Here is an 18442-nt window from a genome sequence, read left to right as displayed (position 1 = left end):
TAGGACTATTAATTTGTCATTTATATTTTATTTATTGTGATTTTTAGTTTTAAACTTGTTTAAAATTCTTTGATTTATTAACACCGATATCAACAATTTTTATCATTTTTTGTAGTTAATTAGTGGTTCCAATTCGCCTCAATCATGATAAAACAGATTAAATAATATAAAAATACGTTTTTGGATTTTTTTTGAACTCTTAAAGCTCTGCTATTTTTTTTTTAATAAATCCTGATCATTTAATTGGGTCATACGTTGATCCGAGACTTTTCTACAAAATCTTCCCTAGCTAGAAAACTGGCCAAGAGGTCCAAAAGATAAAAGAAAAATGACCAAAGTCCCGAAATTATTTAGTTTTGAAAAACTCCTAAAGTTCTGAATTAAATCAGCAGAAAAGAGCGAAAGAAAGAAAATTCTCAGGGCCTTATTTTCCTCAACTTTAAGCATTTCCTACAAAGAAATAATAAAATTATGCTACTTATGTACATATCTATTTTTTACCCAAATGATTTATTTATCATTCCCTTTTCCACAAAAAGAAAAAAATATTAATTATTGTCCTTTTTTATCCCTTCCGTTGGGGGAGTGCTCCAGTCCCTTTGGCGAATCTTCGGAATCTCCCGAAAAACTTCTGTGGCTTTGGGAAATCCTGATGAGGCTGTGATCGTGGATCAGGATACGGAGGTACGCTCCTTTTGCGTCTCTCCTCGGGCTCTTCTTCATCATCATGTCCTTCCTCATCTTCATGAACTTCATTGGAATGTTCATGACTTTCATGACTTTCATCTGATTCGCTACTCTCGTGGCAGGCCACATCTCTCACCTGGCGAATCTTCTTATCGGATTCATTTGGTCCCGCTTGCGCTACCTGATAATCCTGGCATAACTGAAAGGAGTAGAAGAAAAATTATTTTCTCCTCAAAGGACACTTTTAGGGACACAAAGATTTAACTCACTGCGCCGGGAAAGGGCTGAATTGCCACAAAAAGCAACAAAAGCGATAATAGCACTTCACTCCTCATTGTCTCTATACGGGACTACGTGTTGTCTCTATGGTTTGGTCATTTCTGGACCCGAGGGTACTTCCTTTGTCTGCTTTTATAGCACTTCTCAGCACAGCGATTGGGATCTCTTCTATCCCGCTCACACTTTGCGTTGTCGATTGCGCGGAAAGAATCTCGTGGTGCTAATTACAGCATGAGAATTAATAAGGGATAATTGCACTCGATTCTTATCACTTCCACTCATTAATTTGCTCACTATGCGACAGTCTTTTGTGAGATTTTGTGAGTAGGAGAATAGTGGTGGTGTGAAAGAGTATTTTGCAGAAAAAAAGGAATTTCGTCCTTTTATGCTGCTCTACTCAGTAAAGGATTTTGCAGAATTTTCTTGTCTATTTTTTTCTCAATATTCTTCTTAGTAAATCTCTCGTGTAACTGACTCACCATTTTATGATGAAATTTCAATTAAATAAAAATGTAAAGTCAATTAATTTTCTCTAATGAGTTTGTCTTCAAAAACATTCCTCATTCATCAACAAATTAATCTCATTCATGTTCAAAGGAAGAGCTTTCGAAAGATTGTGTCGGTTGTGTCTCTTCATCTTCACTCAAATCTAGTTTAAACAAGAAAAAAGTCGCGCATTGTTTGGGAGTTTTCAAGATGATTTTCCGCAAAGAAAAAAAAATAATGCGAAATTAAGTGAGCTCTATCTAATGTGAAATCATCTCTGTGAGAAAGTCCAGATAATAAATATGATTAAGTCGGATTGAGCAATATTTTTTCCCATACCATGGACGGAAGTTTTTAGTTGAATTTCGTAGCAAAAGCTTCCGATCCACCCACCCCATTGGGAAAATTATTACAGGTACATGCCGTCATCAGGTGGATATGAGGGGTAAATTGGGTTGCTGAAAAATTCATTGAAAATAAAGCAAAAATGAGGTGTATGAAACGTATAAAATTATTGCATTTAAACAGAAATAATTCAACGACATGCCTACAAATATTTTATTAACCCATTTAAACCACGAATATGCCTACAATACACGAGTGAAAAAATTTTTTAGGGGAGGTATTTAATTTCGTTCTTCATTCAATCTGTTAGATTATTCCTTTTTTCAATTAAACACTCTTGAAGACAAAAAATCATCAATTTTCATTAAAAACTTTTTAAAAACGATTGAAATCGATATTTTAAACCAAAATTGAACCTTATTATATTCTTTTTAATTATCTTAGAACCCAATTTGATGAAAATTGATGGAAATCTCCGCTAAAAAAAACAAAGAAAAATTAGAATAAAAATTCATTTGTATCGGACTGATTTTCCTTGAGTTTTAGAACAATTTTAAGAGCACCTAAATTCAAGATAAATTAATAAAATTAGCCTCAAAATTAAAACCAATTCAATATGAGCTGACAAAAATAGTTTAAAATGTCATCGTTCAATGACAAATTTATCCTATTCACCCCGATGGCGGTACTACCAGAGGGAGACATTTAATATGGGAAAAATCATAATTTCAGAACGGAAATAAATAATAATAAATTAATAAAACACAGGCAATATTGGTTTTACTAATTGATTTTAATATCCCGATATGCAAACAGATTTTTTATATTTCTTTTTTTCACTTTCTCTGTATTTAAAACTATTTAACAATATATTATATATACTCCTATATACAAATATAATAGAGGATGCTCCTCTGAGAATGCACCAAAAAGTCTTTACGATTTTATGATTTTTTTGTTATACTTTTTTGAATATTTTTTTTGTCTTTTATTTGCTACGTTCTGTTTATTATTATATTTTTTTAATATTATTTATTTAACACCATAATTTTCAGAATTAGTTAAATTTTTTAAAGCTTTTTCTCTCTTTTTTTTTAAGGGACTCTTTAATATTAAATGTTATGTGCTTTATGTATGTTGGACCTGGTCATTCTCAAAGGAAACATCCTCGTTTATGGGATTAAAACCTTTCCTTTTAATTCATAACTACATTTTCTTTGTCATAAATCAGTAAATAGTGCTGAAAATTCAACCTAAAATTATTCTTTTTTTGTCAATTATTTAATTCTCTCGCACGAACGTTCTCACACTTTGGATCTTCAAAAAAAATCATTTAATTTCACAGAATTTTATGCAAATGAAAATTTATTATTAATTCTATTTGGAAATATTTTAAAACAAAATATAATTAGTCAATCAATTTTTCTATCAATTTCATATTCTATAAAAACAATTTTCTAAGGAAAAGAATTTTTTTCTTGAGAAATTTCTCTACTAATATTCACAATATATTTTTTGTTTAATTCAAATAAATTTGTTAACTATTATTAATCTTTTTTCTTATTCTTTACATTAATTTCTAAAAGTTTGAGTATTTTTTTTGTTTCCTTTTATATATCATTTTGTAAATATATATATATAAGATTTTCATTTTTGGAAATTAATTTTCCTTATATAAAATTCTTCAATTTTTATATAATTTTTTTAAATAGTTGAACGAGGAGGGTTTTTCTTTAAATTTTAATTTAATTCCTTATGTAGAAATTAAAGATTTTTTTTTCTTTAAAGGTTTTTCTCAACAAGAAACACATATTTTAATGATAGAAACATGGGTAGGAGATAGTATTTAATAGAGATAGTTTTTTATCTTTCTTTTCTTTTAAGTGTTCAACGTTGACAGTAAAGTTTAGTTGCATAGAAACGTTAGGGTGTTTTTTTTAAGTAACATTTTGTTAATTTTTTTTTTATTAATTTAATAAGACAGTAAAATTGGATTTTTAATTAGGGTTTAGTTTAATATTGAGATTTATGTTTTCTAATGAAATTCCTTGTCAATTGGGTTTTATTCTCTGTTTTTTTTTTCTTTTTAATATTCAATAAAGATGAATTTCAATAATATTTTTTTAATAAATCTTTTTAATTTTCATTTTAATAAGATTGAAAGAGTATAGATTTGGTTTGTTTTTTTTTTTAATTGAAATGAAATTAACGTGTGAAATTGATGGGATAAAATTAAATTATATCGCACTATACTTATCACTCTCAATGGTTTTCTAAAATGAAAACATAATCAAAAGATTTCTTTAATTATCATTTTTTTTTCTTTAACAACAATAAAGTCATTTTCCTTTTTTAAATATTTTTCTTCAAATAAAACGGGTTTTTCTATTTATATATAAAAAGAACTTTCATATTATAACCTACTGAATTCTTAATTTCATTTATTAGTACACTTTTTAATAATTTATTATATATTTCTAAATTTGGTCAATGCTGGGGTCAGTTACACCGTGCAACGGAATTATTATTTTAACCAGAGGCAGACATTTTTTTTGGTTCATCTTTCCGATTGATTTTTTTAAAATTATGTTTGCGACAATAAAAAAAAATTAAAGAAAAACAAACTATGCTGAAAATTGCACGGCCACTGTTTACCCAGACTTTTAAAGTTAATTTTTCCATTTCTTCATCACTTTTCCATTAGTATATAATATAATTTCATTTCTACATCAATAAAATGTTCACATAATATATTCCTAGAGAATAAAAGTAGGTATATAATATTTTTATCAAGGTTCTGTTCTGTTTTTCTCTTAGCTCGGATGTCTAACTCGATAAGATTAAGAGCATTTTTTTTATTTTCTTTTCAGAGGTACCTCTACTAAAAATATTTAGTTAATTTCTTTTTATTTCACATTTCTTCGACGCTCTTTTTTTTCTCGCTGTGTTGATAGATTTATGGTTTCTTCTCTTATTTTTTTTTTTTTTTTTTTTTTTTTTTTATTTTACTTTGTTTTAGAAATAATTTAGATTTAATCTTTGTATTAGTTTGTCATCGTATAAGAACAAAAATTAAAGCAATTACCCGACAGCCATTGATATCATCGAAAAGAGAATTTTTATCTATGTTCACTGTTTTTTCTTCTTTTGTATTGTTTGTTAGAGTTTGGCTGTGGCTTTCGAGCTGATCAGACGTGCATTTTTTCACGGAGTCAAAAATTCGATTGAGTGAGCAAGTTAACATTGAAGTGAATTTACAAACTATTTTTTTTTTTCTATTATACCACATAAGTTATTTAAGACAAGTTTGATTAATTGAAATATAAAGTGAAGTTTGATATTAGATTAAAAGCAAATAGTTCCCACGGCCCACGTGGGAGCCCATATGCTGAAGTGAAAATGAGAAATGCTGCAAAAAATAAACTAAAAGCAAGAGCAAGTGCAAATTCAAGTGATAATGGGGCTTCATTGTCCGGAAATTCAAAGAGCGGAAATATCTATAACAATCTTAAGAGCGACGATGAATTCGCGGATGCACAAGACGGAGATGATGAGATGCAAGAGACGGAGATCCAAGCTCCAGAAGAAAAAATTCCACCGATCATATTGAAAACCGAGATTACAGACGTAAAAAAATTCTATGAGGGATTAAAATCAGTGACCTCAAACGTACATCTGCGCACGTACAGCCAGACGCGACAAATATTCACATATAATCCAGAAGATTTTCGCAGAATTAAGGATTATCTCACAGCCCAAAATTATCAATTTTACACATATACACCAAAGAGCGAGTTGGCCAAAAAACTTGTGCTCAAAGGCATTGATAAAGATATTTCCAGGGAAGAGATACTCACAGATTTGCAGCAGCAATACAGTGGAATAATCGACGTGAAACAAATGAAAATGAATGTGTGGGGTGATGATGCCACAACCCAAGCAGCAGCGAGTGGACAATATGTGCCAGTTAAGAAGACCAAAATTGGAGCATTTATTGTATACATGAAACGAGATGTTGATATATATGATTTAATGCAGAAAGTGAAGATTGTGCAATATCACGTTGTGGTGTGGGAGAAATTCAAGAAGAGGGAGCAGCCCGCGACTTTTTGCTACAAGTGTTCAAGGTGGGGACACAGCCAGAAAAATTGCTCAATGGAGAAGAGGTGCCCAATGTGTTCATCAAAAGATCACAGCATGGAGAACTGCAACGCTATGAAGGACAGGCAGAAGAAACCAGTATGCCCCAATTGCAAAGGAGATCACATTGCTTCATTCCGAGAATGTGAATCGTTCCGACAGTACATCAACCGAAGAAACACCAGGGAAGAACATCTGCGACAGCTAAGACAGAACCAGAACCAGAGATCAGGAGGAGCAGGAGGACTACAGCAGCAGAGGAGGACGGCGATGCAACCCAACAAAACAGCACATGTGACAGATCAATATGTAAGCAATAATATCAGTTATTCCCAGGTATTAAGAGAAAATATGAATGAAAATACAAACAATGAGACTCCCATTCAGTCGGGAGGATTAGGATTTCTTGAGAGAGAGTTTGGTACACTCTTTGGAATGAGTATGAAAGATATGATGTTCACAATTAAAAATTTCCTACCTACATACCAACAAATGAAAGACAAATCAGAGAAACAGATGGCCCTTATCGGTCTTATTTGCGATTTATGTAAATAAGATGGATAATCCATTGAAAATAATAACATTTAATTGCAATAGTTTGCTGAATAAAAAAACTGAGTTCTATGATTTCTTAATTAAATATAACATAGATATTGCCCTTTTAAATGAAACAAACTTAAAAAGTAATAAAAAAATCAAATTTAATGGTTACAAAATTTACAGAAATGATAATAATGAATTGAATAAAGGAGGCAATGCAATAGTTATTAAAGAAAATATTAAGCATAAATTAATTAATATTCCAAAAGTTAATTCTATATCAAATCCAATAGCAATAAAAATCATGGGACAAGGTACTGAAACAGTTATTGTATGTATTTATATAAGACCAAGCATTGCTCTCAATGAAAATGAATTGAATAAAATTTTTAAAATTCATAATCGAGTGTTAATAGGTGGTGATTTTAATTCACGCAATAAAAATTGGAATTGTATAGGAACAAATAAAAATGGAAAAAACCTAGAAATTTTCTTGAACAAAAATAAAAATAGATTGAAAATGTATGCCCCTATTAAACCAAGCTACGCCCCTATTAGTACAAAGAAAAATCATAGTATCATAGATTTATTTATAAGCAAAAATTGTATACTACACCCACCCCAAGTAGTTCAAGAAATGAATTCTGATCATTTACCAGTATTATCACTAGTATATAATAATAAGAATGTTACAATAGAAAATAAAAAATTGAATTATAAAAAAGCAAATTGGAAAGGGTATCAAGAATACATAAAAAAGTCAATTGATTATAAAGTTGTAATTGATAGTGAAGAAAAAATCGAAGAACAAGTAGTTTTATTAACAAAAATTATACAAGATGCCATAAAAGAAAATGTACCAAAGTATGAAGATAAAAATTGTGATTCTGATTTACCTGAATTTGTAAAAACATTAATTAGAAATAGAAATAGATTAAGAAGAAAATTCAATAAGAATAGAAATCCAAGACTGAAGACTTTAATAAATGAAATGCAAGAAACAATAAGAGAAGAAATAAAAAAATGTAATAACTTAAAATGGGAAAATAAGTTAAAAAAATATAAACCAAATGCAGTAAATTTATTCAAATTTGTTAAACAATATAAAAAAGGAAGTGTAACAATTGGTCCGTTAAAAAGAAAAAATGGAGAGATAGTTTTTGATTCACAAGAAAAATCTGAAATGTTAGTAGATCATTTTGCCAATATTCACAACAACAATACAAAAAGAGGCACTGCTTTAGTTAATAATAGCATATACAGAACTATAAATAAATATTTTATGAAACATAATAAGAAACCAAAAAAATACATATCAATTAAACCAGATGACATTAAAAACATTGTAAAATATTTAAAAAATTTTAAAGCCCCAGGCATAGATAATATACCAAACATAGCACTAAAAAGATTGCCTAAACTAGCCATAATTCTGATTGCAAAAATTGCGTCAGCAATATTCACATTAGGATATTTTCCAAAAGCGTGGAAGGTAGCGAAGGTTCTATCATTCCCTAAACCAGGGAAAGATGCGCAACTTGCAAACAATATGAGACCCATTAGTTTACTGCCTAGCCTTAGTAAAGTTATAGAGCATGTAATATTAAGAAAATTAAACCATCACATTGAGATGAAAAATATACTCCCAAATGAACAATTTGGATTCAGGGCCTCACATTCAACTTCACATGCACTCCTTTCACTCACAGAAAATATAAGAGAAAATATCAATAAAAAGAAAATTACTAGTGCAATATTTTTAGATGTGGAAAAAGCTTTCGATAAAGTATGGCATTTAGGCCTCATTTATAAATTAATTACTTTAAAATTTGATTTCCACCTAATTAAACTTATAAAGAGTTACTTAAGCAATAGAAAAATATTTGTAGAAGTTGATGATGCTAAGTCAAAAATTGTAAAAATTGAAGCAGGATGCCCACAAGGGGCAGTACTATCTCCAACCTTGTATAGTTTATTCACATATGATGTTACTAAAAACATAAAATCAAAGATGTCTATTTTTGCTGACGATACTTGTATATACACTTCAAAAAATGGTTTAAAAAATAATTATAAAGCTTTACAAAAAGATATAGAACATTTTACAGAATATTGCAAGAAATGGAGAATTAATATAAATGCAGAAAAAACAGAATTAGTAAATTTCACTACCAAAAAAAGCCAAACCAATAGAGTTATCAAAATTGAAGAACAAGAAATAGAAGAGAAAGAATATACAAAATACTTAGGGCTAATTTTGGACAAAAAAATTAATTTTAGCAAAAATAGTGAACATCAAATCAAAAAAGCAAAGATAGGAATGAAGAATATATTTCCATTTTTAAAAAGTAATAATCAGTTAAATATTACAAACAAAATTAATATATATAAATTATTTATTAGACCAATACTATTATATGGGGCACAAATTTGGGGCAAAATGCCAAAAAGTAGATGGAAAAAATATGAGATTATTGAGACAAAATCTCTAAGAATGGCCACGAACAATACCTTTAATCAAAGAACTAAAAAATACATTTCAAATAAAAAATTATATGAAATTTCAAATGTGATGCCCATAAAGATGAAGGCTAAAGAAATTAACAAAAGATGCTTTGATAAAATGAAAATTATTAATAATACTCTAATCAACAATATTCAAAAGGAATATACGCCTAGGCTAAAAATGTATACTTCACCATTCAATGTAATTTAACATTTCGCTTAGATACAATTTTTTTAGGGGTGGGGGGTAGATGTAAGTTTTTAGAAAAACAAAATGTAAGAACTGATTAAGTAAAAATATGGGAATAACTGATTGATATAGAAAGAAAAATAAGCCAAAAAGCATTAATAATTAGGAAAAAATTATATATGCTTAAAATGTAAAACAATTGATAAAAAAAAAAAAATAAAAAAAAAAAAAAAAAATAAAAAAAAAAAAAAAAAAAAAAAAAAAAAAAAAAAAAAAAAAAAAAAAAATTTTTCCGGAAATTATGTGTGGGGTATTGTTTGTTATTTTTATTTCTCTCAGAAATATTTATTTATTAATGTTAAAAAAAAACATGTTAAATAATAAATTTTCTTGTGCTACGTACCTTTTCTTTTTATTTCCTTAATCCTTAAATGATTTTTTAAGTTTCCTTCTTTATGCTATCCCAAATGAAAAGTCTTTTGGCTTTTCCTTTTCAGTTTGTTTTTTTTCTGATCTTCTATGAGACTTTATTTTTTCTAGTGTACTGACGTCATGAGAGATTAAAAATGAATAAACTCCTTTCTTCTTACACTGCTATAATATATTTCTTTCGATGATAGAGAATTTAAGAAAAAAATGCAAATGGCACGTGTAGCGTGCTCCCTCACTAATGAAGTGCAGAGGTCAGGAAGCAGCCAAAAGAGGGGCGAATTTATGTGAAAACCATGAGAATTTCCTGGCTCTACTATCGCATGCAATCGATCAACCCGACGACAAAATTCAATGGGATTGAGTGTGTCATCATCCAACACATTACGATGATAAATCACTTGAGTGAGTTGCACAGTGTCGCTGCAGATACTTAATTGGTCTACCCCGAGACCCATTCAAGTCTTCTTATTAGAACGTGTGTGTTGGCTCGCAAAGTGTTTGTTTGGAAAATCTTTCTGTCTCTACGAGTGATTAAGGAGATTCGTTTTTTCATTCTTTAATTTTGATTTTCCAGATTTTTTTTTTTGCCAGAATAAATTAATTTTTTATCTATGAAATTTATCTTCTTATGGTTTTCTTTCTGTTTTTAAAGTTTAATACGGAAACCGTCTATTTTGAGGATTTATCTTACTGTTCGTATGTTTAAGAGTTTTTTTTATGGCCCAGTTTGTAGACTTGAGTTGTTCATTTTCATTCAGTTGTGAAGTTTTTTTTTTCTTTTTAGTTCTTCTGCTTTTTTTGTGCGTCAGTAAAAATTATTTTGTGTATTTTATAAACCCAGAATTGCCTTTAATTAAAAAGATTCTTTTTATTCTTAAAAAATATTCAAATTAGATTAAGATTTGTTGTTTAAAAGAAAATTCGGAAAAATACTTTAACTTTTTTTTAAATCGAATTCTTTTGGTTTTTATTATTTTTGCAGATTTTTAAATACTAAATTTCACAGCATTTGACGACTGCTTAATAGTTTTTTTTGCATTTCATTTTTATATTTTATTTTATTTTTGTAAAGTTCTAAATTCTAAGTTGATTTTTAATTTATTTGAATTTTCTCAAAATACTTTGTAAATGATAGAGAAAAAAAAAGAATTTTCCTTTGAAGAAAATTAACGTTAAAGTTTCCACATTGTTTTAAAGTTCTCTCTCTCTCTCTCTCTCTCTCTCCTTTTAGAAAATTCTTTGCAATTTTATAAAGAGACAGGCAAGATTATATAGCGTCACCTCCCCTTTTATTCGCATATTTGGCATTTTAATTTATCCCCCGTTGTCACTCACTTTTAATGCACTTTCAAAATATTTTTGTATTAATTTCACTTCATGATTGTGTTCAGCAGACACCCAAACACCCTCCTGGCTACGTCACTGACTCCTAAATCTCCAAAGAATCCTTCTATGTATTTAAGAAAATGCTTTTCTACGTACATAACTGTCTCTTCTTGTCTCTCATTTAGATTTCCAGCACAATCCAATGCAATGGGAAAAGACGTCTCTCAGGTGTACGTCCAATGAAGAAACAACGTGGTAATTAAAATGGCATTGCTGTGGCTTTAAATCCCACCCCCACCCCAGTCAGAAGATCTTTCTATTGTAAGATTAATTACAAAATCATCCCTAATGCATTCTCAAATGTTGCGAAATTTAATGTTTTTCCTGAATAAATTTCTTGAGCATTCTGTGGAAAATTAGGGAACTTTAAAAGAGCTTTTTTTGCCGAAAAAGCAAACTTAATAGTTTGCAGTATTATATAAATCAATTTGGTTAATTAAATATTCATATATACAGGTAATCTGTCGCCACATTTCACTTGGATACACAAAATAAATAAACCGACCGTTAAAATTCATTTTATTCATGTGCGGTGCGAGTGCAGTTGGAAAAAGTTAATACAATTTGGCAAGTTTGATTAAATATTCATCATTATTTTCATTTTGTATTCAAGTTAATCAATAAAGTCATTAAAATTGGTGGTGATTGAAGCAGAACACAACAAAAGGGTTTTAATGGGAATCAAATAAATGACAATTATAAATTCAATAAAATTGCATTCGTTCCCATTTATAATTGCTTGTTAGCTGAGAGAAAGAGAGAGAGAGAGAAAGTTAATTTTGCTTTTACATTTTGCCATAGTTGATCATTCAAATTTAATCGATTTTGGCTTAATATGGAATTTTAAGGATTTTTTTTCAATCTTGACTGTTGCATAAAATGAAAATTTGTAACGTAAAAGAATCTCTTCATGAAAATAGTAGTGAAACGCAGTTTTCTTAAGTTTTTTCCGTATTTATGTACACAATATTGTAGAAAAAAAACATTTCAGGAAAAATCATATTAAAAGTTATGTTTTACATCAAAATTTAACCACAAGAATTCATTGTGGTTTTTCTGAAAAAAAAATTAAAATAATAATGATATAAAATAAGCTAGTCACGTGTAGAGAAAAATTCTTAAAGAAAGTTCAGAATCTTCCCACAAATAAATAATAAATTCTAAAAGAAAATATTTAACATTTAATACTCTCAAATGGAGAAAAAGGAAAAAGAAGTTGAAAATTGAACGTTTAGATGATCTCTATGATGGCATTTGATGCAAAATATATGTTGGCCTATGTAATATCCTATATACGCTTATATAAAGATTCTATATACCACCCATCCCGTATCTATTTGGGTCTAAAAAGAAAGCTTTCCGATTTCAAAAGGTCTGTTTATATATTTTATAAACTATTGTATGTATATTTTGCACAGGTGAGGTGTGTACCAACCAACTATTCACCTGGCAGGGTAATTCGCTTTTCTCTCTTGTTATTTCAGAAAATGTATGTAGTGTCTGCCTGTTATCTCGTTGCATTTGAATCACGAGATAAAACATTTTGTGTTTAACAATGCACTAAATACAAGTCCTAAGATGAAACCTCTTTTACAGATGGTTTGTGTGACTGGTTAACATTTTTCGGAGGCATCACAGGAGAGGATAATTTACTTAAAACAGAGAAGAGCCTATATTTACCTATATATGTTGTATATATAATTTTTTTCTTGTTATCTGGACTCAGCCTGCGCGAAGTTTTTCTGGAGGATAGGGTGTATCTGTGTGCGTAAAATTCACACACGAGCCGCCCTTTCGCGTCGCTTTGTAAATTTGGTTGTTGATGCGTCGCGACCGGAAGAGTCCGAAGCGTCCGAGGACGACTGCCGTAGCTCAGACCTGGCTTCCATTCAGCTACTACTTCTCGTGTGCTGGTGGCTGGTATTCAAACCATCCTGGTTATTTGATGTGGTAACCGGTACGAGAGTCTCCGGCACAAGGTGGGGTGTCCTGCTGGAGATTGGTGGCAGAATTGGGCTTGCTGGCCACGGATATGCGGGCGTTGTTGGTGCCGCTGGGACACTCCTAAAAGAGAAACTAACCATGTATGCTAAACGTTAGACCACCATCACATCAAATGCTTCACTAATGTCCCAATCAACCACCTGCATGCGCAGAGGAGAAGAATCACATTGTATATAGATTTCCCATATTGATATCAATTTTAGACACACACACACACACACACACACACACAGAATGTACAACATATAGTTACATGACCTATGTACGTACATCAAAGTTCAGGAAGAAAGGCTTAGAGAATTCGAATAAACAGTGCTGAGAAAAATAATATAATCACAGATATTATTTTAAAGGTACCCTTGACTTCAATCGTCAATATTTCAGGCTGTCGGTCACCGATTTTGAAAAATGGCATAGATTCTGAAAGCTACATTTAACCCCTTTTCAACGGTGATAGATTTATGAAAATAGCTCTTTCCGTCTAATTTTAATAGAAGGTTAAACCGAAAGTGACATTTTTGGTATTTGGGTTTACTTGAATGACTGTTAAAAATCAGCCTTTCAACCGATTTTGAGCACCCCAGAAGTTTTGAACAGAGGAAGAGGGCAGCTTTTAGAGTTTTTTGAAATTTTGAAAATCGAACACCTAGAAAAAGAGTTAGGAGGGTTTTTGTGAGTGGTTCTATTTCAAGCCTGAGATATTGACGATTGAGGTCAAGAGAACTTTAAAATAATATCGGTGGCCCTATTATTTTTCTCAATACTGTATATTATGTAGGTATTTATAAGCACATTTAGCGAGATTTGATCAAATATATTTTCGCAATATTTCAATTTCTTTATAATTTTTTGATACTGAAGTTTCATTTATTCTAGTTAAAATCTAATTTGTTATTAACCGAAATATGCCCTAGAATTGATTCTAAAATATTTCCAAAGTAGTCAATCTTCTTAGAAAAAATCTTTTAAACGAATCCATTCAAATCAAAACATTTTATGCAATTTTTATGCTTTTAATCGACTCAAAGTCAACACAGTAGAATCTCCGAGCGATCAATGGACAAATCCTGGGTAAAGAATAATTCGAAAAGGTTAAAAGGAGAAATATTTCTCACAAAAATAATATAATATAGGAGCTGTGAGACTTTGTTCTTCGTTCAAAATTTCATTTCATTGGGGCGCTCAATTTTCTCCAATTGTGTCGTTAATTTGATAAAAGCTCCACGTCGTCATTGCCTATACCCAATATTAATTGTATGTACTTCATCATATTATAGAATTACTTAATTAAAACGCGTGAGAAATACTTTTCTTTAATTACATTTTACATCTTGGAGCTTTTAATTTGAAATACGACAGGATATAATCATTAACACTGGGTATAGGGTCTTATTTAAAGCATTGTACTCATTCATCAGTAAGAATAAGAAAAGTCATTGCGACGAGAATATTTGAATTTTCTCCAAGAACATCAAAGCATTTTGTTTGGGAGTTGTTGTGAATTGATCGTGCAAAGAGAGGGACCTTCTGACATATTTTGCACACATTTAATTAGAAATTATTATTTATCGACTTTGACATTGAAGAAAATTAACTCATTTATATTCAAATTGGTACTATATAGAAAATTTTCTCCAAATATCCAATCAATATGGGGGTTTAGGGCTTGTTTAATTTTCCCTTTTACTGTGGAAGTTGCGTGTATATAAATAAATTTTTGGGCGACACAGCAATATACTGATTTCCATCTTATCAAATTGACCTACTTATTGGGATTTCCTTTTATGGGTGGGGTTTATATGGAAAAGTCTGTTATTAAATCCATATCAGTAGCAATAACAAAATACTCTATGAGATTAATTATTATGTTATGATCGTGTTTTTGTATTACCCGAATAGTTTTGGCCAAAAAATATGTATATTGCTATGTGTGAATTTAATCAAATTAGATGCAAACATAATATGGAATGTGAGAAATGCAATATTTCGTTTAATAATTTACCAAAAAGCTTAATTTGTAGTTACAAACTGGACTTTTGGTTGGGTGAAACTTTTTGAGGGTTACACATAATTTAATTAAATTTTTATGTAAGTAATATATCACGTTATAAATTTGAAATATTGCGCAGACGAGAAAGTTTGTTGTACATGTTTAAAGAGTTTTCCTTTTAAAGCACCATTGAGAGACATTCGATTAAATTGGACACCCAGGTGGGATCTGTGTGGATTGTCTGTTTATCCACCAGATATTTACAAAAGTGCCCTTTTTGTCAATGGAGAAAGAGCACTATGAACAAGAAAATTTGAGTGGATTAAACAATGAATGCAGAAAGTTTAGATAAAAGAAATTTTAAACAGACATTTCGCATTCAAAAGTCATTTTGATGCAATTTAGCTAAAATTATATGGCTCCAACAACGTGTTACACAGCTATTTAAAAATCTCACTAGACCACGAAAAGGAGAAAAAGAAAGAAGTTTTGAAGAGCAGCATCAGTAAGAGTAGTAACAGTTGAAAGTTCACCAAATATTTTGTAACATACATAATTATGTACAAATAAAATTTGGCACAAGAGATAAGTTTGAATTCTTTAAGGAGACAGATAGAGAGGTTTGAGATTTCTTTTTAAAACCTTTCATTTTTAAACATTGTGCTCATAACATTTTCATGGAACTCTTACATTATTTGTCAACGAAACTTTCGCATAACCCTCTTTCAGGTAATAAAATGATTTTCATGCCACACACATTCAATCATTTCGCAGCCCTCGGCTCCTAAATGCAATAATGAAAAAACAAATCGTGACCAAAAATTTTGAGAAAAAATAATCATTTTTTCTTAGATTTTCTCTTGATAAAAAATTGCATAACAAGAATATAGGAAGGGGTATTGGTGGGTGGGAGAAAGAAAGAGATTGTGGATAGAATTCAGAAGACTTTTAATTGGATACTGATTCATTGGAAAATCAGGTAATTGAAACATATCTGATTGCAAGACAAATCAATTCAAGATATTCAAATTAAAGAGAGCTTTTTTATTAAAGAAAAAATATATAAATGAAGCTTTGATGAAATATGAAATTATCTTTATATATTAAATTTTTCTCATTCAGTTTAAGCTAATTTTCAGTCAATTTATTTTATATATATTTCTATATATTTCCGGCTTCTTCTTCGTCTCCACGAAGAACCCGGAAGTATGTATTATGTATAAATTAAACATCGATTAAACATTCAATTTATATAACTTTCAACGTTGAAATTTGGCTTTAATACAACCAAACGTCTCATTTTCGCTTTGTAAATTTTGAAAATAATACTCAAATATGTACATATATATTCAAAATATGTACACAATTTTAACTTTGAGGCAGTATCATGTAGTTTCTCTTGCATTCGGCACTATATGTTTGTCTAAAAGCTTTTGTATATTCTGAGAATTAAATTCAAACTGGCTTTTGAGGTTTGTCAATACATATACCCAATGGGATTTTCCTCTCTTCACTAAAAGAAAGTTTCTCAAGAATTTTATTCAAATTTTTTTTCTATAAGTTTTGCAATAAAAGACCAAGAAAGGAAAAGAAGAAGATGATGATGTTCTTTCCTGTGAAAATATAGTTTTGCTTTTGGGGATTGTATCGGAGAAAGAATCGATGAGGATGGTGAATAACATACATGGGGCGGGATAAATCTGTGAGTAAATGGAAGTCATGTGAGTGCGTGTCGATAAAGAAAGTTATGGAGAGTCAATAAATATTTTTTTCCGTGATTGTGTCTCTCCGCGTGGATGATGCCACCATCACGAAGAGAATCACACGCGAGGGATGGGTGAGAAAAGAGCCTCAAGTGAATGATTCAATATTGCTTGAATATAATAGAATCATAATGGTTGGAGATGTTGAGGGGTGGGTAGGAGGGTGGAGGGCGATGGAGGGGGTGGTATGGGTGAGGAAGTGCTGAAAGATTGATGGAGGATGTGGTGAGTAGGCAAAGCCCCTATACAAGGGAAGACGAGTGATGGTGTGGAGAGTGAAAAGAATGAGATTGAGTATATACCTCGAATGTGGGAATGGTGATCCAAGAGGTGGTCCTGGTGTTGGCAAATTGGACGAAGACGCCGTGGCAGCTGCATCCGGATGGAGGAAATTTCTCCTCTGGTCCACCCTCTCCTGATGTTGACTCAGGCACCGTGTTAGGAGTTCTGGTAGAGCTTCTATTTGCTCCTATAATATGCAAAAATCATGTGAGAAAAATAAAATAAAATTTGAATAGATTTATCATGTAGTCTGCATCCATATATCTCATATTTTCCCACCAACCCCCATCAAACTACATACATAACTAAAGAGCTTATTTTTACTTTGAGATACTACAAAATGTAGGTCATATTCATTCTTATTGTATTGATGAAAATAAATTTCAAAAAGAAAAATTTCTTATTTTTCCTCTCAGCAGCATATTGAAGAAAGTGAAAAATGTTATTAGATAAATTCGAGAAGTAGATTTAGTACCTCCTTCAGTTACAAATCTCACTATTTGGATTTCAAATTTCAACGCCAACGAATAAGTTTTCCCCTCAAGTACTCCCCAAAGGACGACAAATAAATCCTTCCAGAATCAATGTTCCCAAAAAATCTTTCACACACGTCGTAAATTCACAGTGAAATTTAATCAAACACTCCACACTGACAGTAAATAGATTTGATTTCTCCACGGAAGCTTTTCTATCTATACTTGTATGTATATCAACCAACCCTTCCATGATGATTACAGAACATTGGTGAGATTTTGCTGAATTGTTTTTAAGGGTAATCCGGAAAATATTCTCTCATTGAGGATGAAAACTTGAAAAGCTCTTGATACAAGATTATTATTTTATTATACCATCATACTGTTTAATGCATTCTGAAAGCTCCCGTATATATAAAAGATAAAAGATAGATAAAGCTCCCCAGCATGTTTCACAAAAACTTTCATGTCATTTTTCCTTCTAGATAATTTTCCTTTCTTATATATAATAGTTTCTATCAGATTTGCAGAATTATTGAACATTAATGAAAAATACAAACCTGTAGACCCTGCAATTTATCTTCGAGACTTGACAGTCTCTCTTCTACGGCATCTTGGCGTGATGACATGTCCGAAACAATTTCGTACACTGTGTTTTGTGTCTGAGAAAGTGGGAAAGAAAAACAATAAAAAAATGTATACCAAAAGAAACATTTCCCACCAAATGAGATGAAGATGATTAAGGACTTTTTCATGGGACAATTCAATCTGAAAAATCACCCAATCACCAGGAATTGGTGAAGTGTGAAATTTCTAAATTGGCATATTAAGCTCAATTCGTTGTTTTTCCTTTATAGGTAGGTATGCTGGGGTATGCTTGAGAATATGGATTTTCACTTCTGCACTAGACTTCATTAGATTTATCGAACTCATAACTTAG

The 18442-nt window shown here is 30.6% G+C and overlaps 2 protein-coding genes across 16 annotated transcripts in view; both read right to left on the bottom strand.

The window, feature by feature from the left end:
* Nucleotides 1-489: 489 nt before the first annotated feature.
* On the bottom strand, nt 490-1075 carry LOC129786385 (uncharacterized). Its single transcript, XM_055821367.1, has 2 exons — nt 957-1075; nt 490-886 (listed from the first exon to the last, which is right to left on the bottom strand). The coding sequence occupies exons 1-2, from the start codon at nt 1020-1022 to the stop codon at nt 566-568; spliced, it is 387 nt and encodes a 128-aa protein (XP_055677342.1). The 5' UTR covers nt 1023-1075; the 3' UTR covers nt 490-565.
* Nucleotides 1076-9482: 8407 nt separating this feature from the next.
* Nucleotides 9483-18442, bottom strand: part of LOC129786356 (small conductance calcium-activated potassium channel protein) — an 87146-nt gene continuing 78186 nt past the window's right edge. For 13 of the 15 annotated variants that reach the window (XM_055821302.1, XM_055821301.1, XM_055821315.1 and 10 more), the window contains 3 exons: nt 18063-18164; nt 17050-17216; nt 9483-13066 (listed from right to left, as the gene is read on the bottom strand). In XM_055821302.1, the coding sequence (XP_055677277.1) occupies nt 12880-13066; nt 17050-17216; nt 18063-18164 (456 nt within the window). In that variant the 3' untranslated portion in view covers nt 9483-12879. The remainder of the gene's footprint in view (nt 13067-17049; nt 17217-18062; nt 18165-18442) is intronic. The other 2 variants (XM_055821304.1, XM_055821303.1) reach the window with 1 other exon arrangement.

Source organism: Lutzomyia longipalpis, chromosome 1 (genome assembly GCF_024334085.1).
Source record: "Lutzomyia longipalpis isolate SR_M1_2022 chromosome 1, ASM2433408v1".
NCBI lineage: Eukaryota > Metazoa > Arthropoda > Insecta > Diptera > Psychodidae > Lutzomyia > Lutzomyia longipalpis.
Note: the sequence above shows the minus strand (reverse complement) of the source record. Positions and strands in the feature narration are given on the sequence as shown.

Coding starts and splice junctions, on each gene's coding strand:
- LOC129786385 (XM_055821367.1), bottom strand. CDS start 1,022: ATGAGGAGTGAAGTGCTATTATCGCTTTTGTTGCTTTTTGTGGCAATT. Junction 887..956: donor TTCAGCCCTTTCCCGGCGCA/GTGAGTTAAATC, acceptor TACTCCTTTCAG/TTATGCCAGGATTATCAGGT.